Genomic DNA, 12,658 nt, shown 5'->3' on the forward strand with positions numbered 1-12,658 from the left:
ACCTCTAAAAAAAAGAGCTCTGTCCAATTTGAAGAAAAACAAACAAATTATCATCCTAAAGGTGGACAAAAGAAACTCAACAGTCATCTTAAAACCAGAGATTACATGACAAAGATCACAAAGATAAAGGATGAATTAACTCGCATATCAGAAACCCTGAAAAACAACGGCTACCCAGAAAATTTAATTCCAAAGATACTTTTCTCCAACCCTGCCAACAGCAACCCAAAGAAACTGAATACAAATCTTCCATTGCAATTCCTTATGCTGGGATAGTTTCACAGAAGATTGCAACACTTCTTAAATCATATGAAATAAGAGTAACTTTCTGCAATTTGTTAAGATTGCAAAAGGATAACAATGCTTTCTTCAAACATCCTGGCATTTACAACATCCCTTGTTCATTTGGTTTAAATTATCTAGGTCAAACTTCCAGAAGTTTGGAAATAAGAAAAAAAAACACATCGGAGACGTTAATAATAACAGAAAAAGATGCTTAAATATAAAGAGCCAACAGGCTTCATTTCGGCGATATAAACACTATTTCAATTAAGGGGATATTAAATCCCACATTGTTTTAAAACCGAATAAGAAACTCAGAGATTGGAATCAGAGAATTTCATGCCGAATATAGTAAATTATAAAAATATCGGCGAACACCAGCATGAGCTAATGCAAGTAGTCCTAGTACGTAGTACAATACCGGGCAACTCGTTGCAAAGGTGAGTAAAGTTCTGATCGCTATTCTTTGGTATTTTCCATAATGTAAAAACACACTTCCTAGGAAATGTATGCTGTTATTACATTATGGTAGGAGGTCACTGCCCAGACCAGTTTGGGTCTGGGCACTGAGTAGCCTTTTTTGAGGCTTCATCAGTGAGTAGCTAGCCCAAATTAACCTTTGCAATGAGTTGCCCGGTATTGTACTACGTACTAGGACTACTTGCATTAGCTCACACTAGTATTCGCCGATATTTTTATAGTTTACTATATTTGGCATGAAACTCTCTGATTCCAATCTCTGAGTTTCTTATTCGGTTTTAAAACAATGTGAAATTTAATATCTCCTTAATTGAAATAGTGTTTATATCACTGAAATGAATCCTGTTGGCTCTTTATATTTAAGCAACTTAATGGGTGTACCTTTTTGGACAACTCATATAGCAGAGTATATAAGTTCTTTTCGCTATACCCTTTGGTATTAATTCGGTCTAGCTACTCACTGATGAAGCCTCAAAAAAGGCTGAAACCAGTCTGGGTAGTGACCTCCTACCATAATGTAATAACAGCATACATTCCCTAGGAAGTGTGTTTTTACATTACGGAAAATACCAAAGAATAGCGATCAGAACTTTACTCACCTTTGCAACGAGTTGCCCAGTATTGTACTACGTACTAGGACTACTTACATTAGTTCATGCTAGTATTCGCCAATATTTTTATAGTTTACTATATTCGCCATGAAACTCGCTGATTCCAATCTCTGAGTTTCTTATTCGGTTTTAAAACAATGTGGGATTTAATATCCCCTTAATTGAAACAGAAAAAGATAATTCCAGTTAGCCCTTCATTTCTCAAATACCAATCACTGCATTGAATGGGACAAAAGTTCTATGCCATATTTAGAAGACGACTTTCATAACCGAAACTTCAAAGAAACTACTGTGGTAATCCATTCAAAAGGCAGCCTCAATAGAAACCAAGGATAATCCTTGCTGATATATGGAAGCCCCTCATAAGATCATTTAGCACACCAAAATCAATTTCTCTGCAAATTACAGAATGCGCTTGCATAACAATATCTGATGTCACACACACTCCATGCGTTTGATGTAATGCATCTTTTGAATTTGTATAATGTTTAGTATACTCGTTTACGCTTCTTTCTTGACCTGTTTTAAGCTGTTTTTTATCACCTTATGTATGCCCAGACAAAGCCAATAGTCAAGTTGGCGAAACTAGTCGGCTTAATGTGTTATTAAAATCTTTGGCGAATATATTTACATGAATGAATGAATGTTCTTCAAAATCACACTCATATATACACATGCACTTTCAAAAGAAGCAATAAATTTAGCCATATTATATTTGTTGCTTTTTTGAGCAATGCTATAAACTCATTAAATTTCATAAAAATATCCAAAGAATGCATCATATGTTTTATATATTAGATCATCGGTTCCTAACCGGTGGTTTCCGTACCCCCCACCAGGGGGTATGTGCTGGGACGTTCAGGGGTACACGAGAAATAATCAGTAATGGCAGAAAAACAACTATTTTTCATTATTTTACATTAAGATATGCACTGAAAAAAAGTGTCAGTATTTAAAAACAGCTATTTTAAAAACAATGGATACAATTTATAGAAATGGGTTTAAAAGGGGTACACAGTGGAAAAAGGTTGGGAACCACTGTATTAGATGTTGATGACTATTGTATGTGTTTTAAGGAATTTTAACTTATATTACTATATAGCTGAATGTTACAATAGAAAATAACTAATTTATTTCCAAAAGCACTACTTGTTTCATCTTTCTAGAACTTCATGGGGTGTATAATGCATCGAAGAAAAAAAAAAAATACATCAAAAAACATTACTTGAGCACATCACCAAAGCTCTAAATTATAAATGGATTGCTTACATTAGAATGAATTCATGGATTAGCTGCATTGTTGTTCCCGTGCATGATGATGTGATCTTGTGACGATGAACTTTGGTCAAGATTTGTTGATGTACACAAGTAATGTTTTTTGATGTATCTCTTTTTTTTTCTTCTATGTATTATGCACCCAATGAAGTCTTCTAAAAAGATGAAACTAGTAGTGCCTTGGGAAATAAATTAGTTATTTTATATTTTAACATTTGGCTATATAGTCACATAAGTTATTTTCCTTAAAAAAAAATATTATTATTATTATTATTACACAAGACCCCCATGGAGTTAAAGACTCATCTGGGAGGTCCTTTTATCATACACACAGCTCATCGTACTGTGCTTTAAACACACTCAAATTCTCTGCAGACGCCACACTCTCTCAGGCAAGGCATTCCAATCATTAACAACTCTGAATGAAAAAAAACCTGCTTCTCACTCCCCTACTCAAACCCTCTTTATACAGTCCCCCATGGATGACCTCTGGTTCTTCCCTGATCTCCCATTATTTTCTGTAGAACCTCTCCAGCATTGATCATATAACAACCCCTTACTAACATGTAGGTCTCTATCATATCTCCCCTCTTCCTCCTGTCCAACAGACTTTGCAAATTGCATCTTCTCAATCTTTCCTCATACTCTGGATCCTTTCCAACATCTCTTCGTCCTGAAAACCAGGTGACCAAATCTGGCCACCATAGTCCATGTGTGGTGTAATCAAAGCCTTATACAATGGAACAAGAATCTCCCTACTTCTATAAGTCAGTGTCCACTGCATCATTTCCAGAAGCCTTTGAGTTGTCTTCACAATTTTGGGTATGTGTCCCCTAAATTTCAGATCCTTATCAACTATCACCTCCAGATCTCTTATTTCCTCCACCTCCGACAATACATCCTCACCAAGCATAAATTCTGCATCTCATCTCTGTTTTCCAAATTTTAAAACCTTATATTTGCAACATTGAACTTACATCCCCATTTCCATGCCCAATCACTCATTTTATTCAAGTCTTCTTGTAAGGCCACAACATCTTCATTACACTTCATGGTTCATCCCAACTTTGCATCATCTGCAAACAACTGAATATCTCCATCCAAATCTTCACCTATATCGTTAATATACAAGTTAAACAGTAATGGCCCCGAAACAGACTCCTGAGGCACTCCACTAATGACTTTCTTTATCCTGGATATCACTCCCCCATACACAACTTGTTGATACCTATCAGATAGCCAGTCTCCAATACAATGCAGTAATCTAATATCCAACGCCATCCACTCTAGTTTGACTATCAATTTATCATGAGGTACTCTATCAAAAGCCTTTGTGAAATGTAAGTATATTACTGTGTATCCTTCTCCTCTGTCCAAGGAAGGAGTCACTTTATTGTAATAAGTAAGTAGTTTACTAAAACATGACCTCCCTTTAGAAAAATCCATGCTATCCATCAAAGATAATACCATTGTTGTCAACCCAATTCTGGATCCTGATTCTCACAAGCTTCTCCAACAACTTAACCACGACACCTGACACACAGATAGGCCTATAGTTGGATGCTTGAGTTCTATCACCTCCTTTATGAAGTAGCACAATCTTGCCCTCCTTCCACTCCTTAGGAACTTGATCCAGTGCAAGACTCGTATTAAAAAAATATGTCAAGGCTGGCTTAAAATCCCTGGCATATTCCTTCACAATACGTGGTAATATATTATCAAGTACCACAGCCTTATTAACATTAGAACATACAGTCAGTCTCTGTGCTCCCCATCATCAACTGCTCTCAATCTCTCCATGAAGTCACATTCACAAGATTGAAAGAGCTTTATGAACTGCTCATTAAGTATCTCTACCACACCTTCTGCAACAGCCGTCTTTATACCATTTTCTCCAATCAATGTCATCCTTCCATAATCATTCTTTCTTTTGCTAGCTATGTATCGAACTAACTCCTTAGGATTCTTTTTGGCTTCATTAGCTAACTACTACTCATACCTCACTTTAGCTAGCCTCACCAACTAAGTTGCCCATCTTGCCTGGTCTTTGTAATCCTCATGGTATTGGTTATTTCCACTTGTCTTATGCTGCCTTCATAATGCCCTTTTTCTGTGTATCACATGCTTAATCTCTTTATTCATGCATTTCACACCTACCTTATTTAACCTTATCACCCTTGGAATACATTTAGACATTGAATCTACTGGATAGTTTTTGAAAATCCCCCAAGCTTCATTGATCTGTTTTGCAGCTAACTGCTCATTCCATATATATATATATATATATATATATATATATATATATATATATATATATATATATATATATATATATATATACAGGGTGTTCGGGATAAATTTGACATATTTATAATTAATTATATTTTTCCGTAAGTTACATGTATTAACACACACTTCTCTTCATTTAAAAGTTTGGACCCTTCTTCATTCATATACAAGATGTCAGAAAGGATGGATAGCTGGAACCCACCTGAATCATGGAAGAGAATAACTTGTATCATGATGATTCGTGCCCGCCATCAAAATAAGGATATTACGACTGCTGCCCAATGCTCCCTGAATACAGTAAAAACAATCAGGCATGAACTAGAGACTTGCAATGGTGACTACGAGGATGTAGCAAGAAGAAAGATCCCTAGCAGACGATCTGATTGCGTTCGTACAGCAGAATTCCTCGCAAATCTGCAGGAACAGGTGTTGAAGAACCCTGGCATTGGAATTCGGGCTTTGTTCGTGGAGTTGCTAACTGTAGTCAAGCCCTGGATAACAAGGGTAGCCAATGGTAGGCCGTATGTATGGCAGCAGGATTCGGCCCCTTGCCAGACCTCTGGGAAAAGTCAAAAATGGTTGTCTGAAAATTTCTACGACTTCACCAGTCCAAATGTTTGGCCTCCAAACTCCCCAGACCTTAACCCCATGGATTATTTTGTATGGGGCGCAGTTGAAAAAGACACCAATCGCACTTCCAGTAATACAAAAACCCAGTTAATGGATAAAATTAAAACAGTTTTTGCGGCCCTTCCCAGGGAGACTGTAGCATCAGCTTGTTCGAGGTTCCGAAGCAGAATTGAAGCTGTGATCGATGCTAATGGTGGTTATTTTGAGTAAATCTTGTTGATAGTATTGTAATTAACTCTGCCTGTAATGTTTTTTTGTCAATTCATTAAATTTAATAGATACAAAGAAGATTTTCTTTTTCCTTACGAAACTGTCAAATTTATCCCGAACACCCTGTATATATATGTAATTAATTTTTTAACTTGGGGATACTGTATATTAGGGTTACCAAGTAATTTTATAAGCTTGATTATTTAACTTCTAATCCCAAGTATGCAAACAATTAAGTTTGTCCCTGAAACATAGTTCAAGTCTAAAGATGGTACAACACCAGGGCAACTCATTGTAAAGATGGGTAAAGCTCTGATCACTATTCTTAGTATTTTCCCATAATGTAAAGCAAATGTGTCCCATAATGTGCTTTACATTATGGGAAAACACTAAGAATAGTGATCAGAGCTTTACCCACCTTTACAATGAGTTGCCCTGGTGTTGTACCATCTTTAGACTTGAACTATGTTTCAGGCGCAAACTTAATTGTTTGCCTACTTGGGATTAGGAGTTAAATAACTGAGCTTATGAAATTACTTGGTATCATGAATATATATATATATTAGGTTACCAAGTAATTTTATATAAACTTCGTTTTTATAAAATTGAGCAAACAGACAAGTACATCAAGTTTGTGCCTGCACATAGTGCAAATCTGAGGCAACTCGTGGTAAAGGTGAATTAAGCTCTGATCACTTTCCTTAGTATTTTCCCTTAATGTAAAGCATATCCTCTTGCGGAGGTATATGATGCTATGCATTAAAGGCAATGGTCACTACCCATACCGGTTTCGACCTTTATTGAGGTCTCGTCAGTGGGAGCCAGACTGACAATGCTAAGGTTGAAGTAATGCAGAGCTTATGAATTTTACCTAAACAAGCTCTGCATTACTTCAACCTTAGCATTGTCAGGTCTGACTCCCACTGACGAGACCTCAATAAAGGTCGAAACCGGTATGGGTAGTGACCATTGCCTTTAATGCATAGCATCATACACCTCTGCAAGAGGATATGCTTTACATTAAGGGAAAAATACTAAGGAAAGCGATCAGAGCTTAATCCACCTTTACCATGAGTTGCCTCAGACTTTCACTATGTGCAGGAGCAAACTTGACGTACTTGTTTGTTTGCTCACTTGGGAAATAGGATTAAAAACCAAGTTTATATAAAATTACTTGGTATCTTGAATACATAATATACCCAAGTTAAAAAACTTTCTACATCTATCTCTCATCCTGGGATTTTATTTAATAAGGTCAAAGCACCTTGTGGCAACTTGTTTAGGTAAAATTCATAAGCTCTGCATTACTTCAACCTTAGCATTGTCAGTCTGGCTCCCACTGACGAGACCTCAATAAAGGTCGAAACTGGTATGGGTAGTGATCATTGCCTTTAATGCATAGCATCATACACCTCCGCAAGGGGATGTGCTTTACATTAAGGGAAAAATACTAAGGAAAGTGATCAGATCTTAATCCACCTTTACCACGAGTTGCCTAGAGTGGCACTGCCATGAGTTTCTTCAGACTTGCACTACATGCAGGCGCAAACTTGACGTACTTGTCTGTTTGCTCACTTCGGAAATAGGATTAAAAACCAAGTTTATATAAAATTACTTGGTATCTTGAATACATAATATACCCATGTTAAAAAACTTTCTACACACACACACACACACACACACACACATATATATATATATATATATATATTGCATGTGTGAATGAATGAGTGGCATGTAGTCAGGCTGAAATATATTTGAATGATATGTTTGACTGCAATATGAAAAATTATCAGAGTATATCAAGACTTTTTTCTACCCAATTTTTAATTTTCTTTAATTAAAGTATAGAATTTCAGCTTCCTGTTTTTAATAGGAGGAATTCTTTTATGTTCTCCAGCTATCATTATGGAAAACTTTTCATTATTTTATTCCAATGAAGAAGATGCTCTGTTGAGTTATGCTGATATCAGAAATTTCCAGAACACTTGGAATGTGGTAGATATCCAACAAAGGGTAAATTTGATAATTATTCTCTGATACTGTGATTTTGCTATTTTGTACTATTTTTGAAATTTATTTATATATATATATATATCCAGTGCTTTTTTTCTGGCGTTCTGGCACCTATTTTTTTTACAGTTTTTTCAAAAGTAATTTTTGAAATAATGTTCGCATGTACATAACATGTGCGCATCCGTGTTATCAGGCGTCGCCTGGTAGCACGCATGCACACGCCATTAGCATCTATGTTTGTGGCTGTATGAACGTGTGATTGACAACATGCAAAAGATTTTTGGTAAAACACTTATTTATCTAAAAAATATCTTTATTGAATTGACGTAATTTAATGTCATTATTTTCATATCCTTTTAGCATTTTTTTTTTTACTTTTTAGTGTAATTGATGTTTTCGAATCATCTCAAGCTAATCTTGAGGAGCAAGGCCAAACTAAAAATGACTGGCCGAATTGCTGGACATTAGATCAAAAAAATGATTTTTGCTCGGAAAATGAATGGATGTATATTTGCATAAAAAACTTGGCTGTACTTTGCAAGGCGTACATAAACATTAGAATAAATTAGAATAAACATAAATAAACATTAGAACTCGTGGAATTGAAACAAAGATGGGAATGAAAATTTCCAGAGAATGGGCCAACAATGAGATTACATATTCTGGCAAAGATAGGAAGCTACACTTCGAAAAAAAATGTTCGATCACAGAGAATCTGCTGCACACAAAGCAACATTAAAAATTGTTTCTGAAGCCAAAAAAAGACCCTTGAAAAGGTTTTTTTAAAATCATTATTGCATGAAAAAAAATAACTGCAAAAATTTTTCAAACTGCATATAAAGTAGCAAAGGAAAACCAATCATTCCATAATTTTGAAAGTGAAATTGATCAGCAAGAACTGAACAGAATTAAGATGGGTCGTATTCTTCATTCAAAAATGCATGTATTAATATTGTGAATCATGTAAGTGAAGAAATTAGAAAAAATGTGTTTAAAGAAATCGTTCAATCCAAAAATATAATTTCACTGATAATTGTTGAATCAACAACAATAAGCAATAAAACCACTCTCATAGTGTATATTCGATGCTGTATTGAAGGTCTTGAAATTAATTCCAACACCTTTGATACAATAAATTTATTTTTGGACTTGATCAAACTTGAAAACGTAACGGCAAAAAGTGTATTTGATTCCTTACTCTAATGTCTTAACTATTATGGGATGACAGAAGATTATTTTTAAAAATATTTAGTTTCTCTAGAATGCGATGCCGCTGCTGTAATGTTAAGGTGCGAAAGTGGAGTGAAAAAATTGCTGTCAGAAAAATTTCCTTCTATTATAGTTTGGCATTGTGCTAATCACAGACTAGAATTATCAGTAAGTGATGCTGTAAAGAAAATTTCAGGAATCAATAGATTCAGATTATTTATTAATAAACTTTATGTCCATATGTCCTTTATGTCAAAAAACAGTAGAGAGTTGCATTTATTTGCAGAATCACTAGAGGTTGAGCTGCTGAAAATTGTAAGAATTTTAAGTACTCGATGGGTGTCATCTAGTTTCCGTTCAGTTTTGGCTGTGTGGAATAATTTTGAATCTCTAGTGCATCGTTTTGAAGATGCGATGCACGATCCTAGAAGAGATAAAAATTATAAATGTACTTATGATAGCTTAAGAAGAAAAATAACATCTACAGACTTTTTTATTGGATCTAGGATCGATGTGTGACGCTCTCCAAAAATTGTCTGAATTAAATTTGGACCTGCAAAACAGTGACATGAATCTTTACAATGCAAATCAAAAAATAAATGCACTTGTACAAGTTTTTGAAGAAAGAAGACAGAATTTTGGACCCCATTATAGATGTGCTGCAGCTGCTGTTCGCGATCTGCGCTTTTTCACGAAAAAGCTCCAAAAAATAATCCTCCTATTGATCCAAAAACATTTTATATCGAATTGAAAGAGTCAATTGAAAAAAGGTTGCTTGATAGCAAAGATGTTGATCTAGCACTTTGGGCTTGCGTGCTTGACCAAAAACATTGGCCTGAAGACATTGATGCTCAGCTACCATCGGGATTGCGGAAAGTAGAAATTTGTCAATTAGACTGCAACTAAATGAAAGAGAAATGTTTCGTGGATTCTGTGAATACATTCTCGATAAGACATACCCAGAAAAACTGTTGCGTTTGGTATATGCTCTGAATACCATTCCCATTTTATCAAGTGAATGTGAATGTAAATGCAACAGCTGCTTTATATTTCATTTAAATTAAGATTTGAATATCATTTTCTTTAATAAAAAGTTTAACAAGATGTGAGTTCCGGCACCTTTTTTTCTAGAAAAAAAAAGCACTGTATATAACAAGAAAACAAGAAATAACAATAATAGACAAAATTCAAAAAATAAGACTGCGATGGCTTAGCTACGTGACCAGAATGGGAACAGATTACCAACTTTTTTAGATTACCAACTAAAGCCCTGAATGCAACGATGGAAGGTAAAAGATCCAAAGGGCAGCACAAAATTAGATGGATAGACAAAATAATAGAGGACCTGATAACCAAATCGCAACAACTGACACCAAACTGGACAGAATTGTTTGGACTCTCTATAGACAGACAGAAGTTGAAAGAGTTCATTCGGCCTCATCATCATCCACATAGATGATAGAAGAGAGAAGAAGAGGATATATATATATATATATATATATATCATCATCATCATCATCATCATTAAATTCCTGCCATGTACCCTCAAGGTGGTGTACAGGATATGATATACTACATGAAAAATGTACATCATTACTTCCTATCTACAATTTTCCTCCAAATCAATCTGTTACCTGTCACGACTTCAACATTATCAGATCTTATATTTCTATCGTCTAAGGCACTTTTTACCATATCAATCCACCTATATCTTGGTCTTCCTCTGGGTCTTTTTCCTGCCAACCTGGCAGAGAACACTTGTTTTGCTAATCTTTACTCATCCATTCTGCTTAAGTGACCATACCACCTGAGATTAGTTCTGCTAAAGCATTCCTGGATGCTGATAATGTCAAATTCTTTCCTAATATCCTCATTTTTAATATGATATTGCCATTGATGCCATCTGTTCATGCTCCTAATCTTTCTCAGGACTCTCATATCTGCAGTCTCTAGAGGTCAAGTGCTTTACTTCTGACCTAGCTCTCAGATCCATAAGTTAAAATCTCGTTTTGAACACTGTCTTGTATATGGCTAATTTAGTATTTTGACTGATTTCTCTCTTATTCCATATAAATTTATTCATTTGACTTCCTACCATACCAGCTTTGTCAATTCTGTAGTCTATTTCCATATTTAATTTATCATCTTCACTAAAAATCATGCCTGAGTAGCTGAAATGTTTTACTAGTTCTATAGGTTCTCCATTCACAATGCAGTTGATATTTTCAATGCTTCTGCCTATTTTCATTGTCTTTGTCTTGTTATTGCTGATCTTCATACTATATCTATTAAAACAGTTATTCAATTTAGTCAGGGAATCTTGCAGACTTGTAGCGGATTTATTTAGAAGTATAACCAGGGGTGTAGTCGGCCAGGACCTTGCCCTGGTACTTTTTTAAAACTATCAAAATTTTTAAATTCATTATAATAAATTATAAGAATTATAATAATGAGACTTATAATGCATTTCCAGCTTTCAGTTAAAAAATAGCAGCTTGCCACTCATGTCATTTTCATTTCAGAAAACAAGGCAGTGACCTGCGTCTATGTTCAGTTTCAAAACCAAAGAAAACTGACAATATTGCATCATAAAACAATGCTACATCACAGTTTGTCATTTGTCATCCCCCCCCCCCTATCAAGTTCAAAGGACCTGACAAGTTAAAACGTGTAGTGTGTTCTGTGAAACTGTATCCTTGCTATAGTTTGCTATATGGTGACTCTGGATTTTTGTTTCCCTGGCACTATTTCTTTTAGGTCTACACCCCTGAGTATAACATCATCTGCATAAAGCAAAGAGCTGACATTAACATCTACAATTTTGATATCAGGTTTAATACCACTTTCCTTCATAATGTGTCCATATAGATAATGAATGACAGAGGAGATAATGTACTTCCTTGTCTGACACTAGATTTAACATTAAACCATCCTCCTGTACTTCCTTTAATTCTAACTGCTCACCTACAACTCAAATAAAGACTAAGTATTGCTTGATATAATGCCCCCATTGATACCATATAACTGTAGCGTGTTTTGAATAGCTTCTCTCTTGGCACCAGTGGCAGCTTGTACATAAGCACTGCGACACTGCAGCACCCCAAGGAAAAAATGAAAAATTAATTTTGTTTCTGTTTATAAATAATAACAATGCTTACAACATTATATAAATGCAATACAACATGTTAAAGGTTACAGCTTATGTTTCGACATTGATTGAATAGTTAATAATTGGAATTGTTCGATTAATGCTTTAGATTACGAAACAAATGCACTGCAGTGTCAGAATTTTCATGTTCGGCCAATTTCAGCTAGACTCGCAGATATTTATTTGCACTTGTCACTGCATGTAACAAGTGTATCCGACACTTGTTATCCGACATTTATGTGTAGCGACACTGCTTTCTGAGCAGTGTCGCTACACATAAATTGTATGCTTTCATGCATTATTTCTGTGAGATACGAAACTTTTATTATTGGTGCATGTTCGTGGTGACAGTGAAATAAGATAAATAAAAGTGAAATAAAATAAGATTGGTAAATCTTATTTTATTCTGTTAAAATAACATATAATTATTTATTTATTATAGATACAAGACTGAATTATGACGAGTGTCACTGTTGAAAATATGAAAAGAATTATACTTTTCAACTAT

At 35.0% G+C, this 12,658-nt stretch overlaps 1 protein-coding gene across 1 annotated transcript in view; it reads left to right on the plus strand.

Annotated features, from left to right (window-relative positions):
* The window catches only part of na (sodium leak channel non-selective protein na), a 1,005,813-nt gene that overhangs the window by 876,101 nt on the left and 117,054 nt on the right, over positions 1-12,658 (plus strand). The window contains exon 37 of the mRNA XM_090411658.1: positions 7,678-7,793. Within this exon, the coding sequence (XP_090267784.1) occupies positions 7,678-7,793 (116 nt within the window). The remainder of the gene's footprint in view (positions 1-7,677; positions 7,794-12,658) is intronic.

This window comes from Typopeltis vanoorti, chromosome 21 (genome assembly GCF_054136105.1).
Source record: "Typopeltis vanoorti isolate ZY-2024b chromosome 21, IOZ_Tvanoo_1.0, whole genome shotgun sequence".
In the NCBI taxonomy this organism is placed as follows: Eukaryota; Metazoa; Arthropoda; class Arachnida; order Uropygi; family Thelyphonidae; genus Typopeltis; species Typopeltis vanoorti.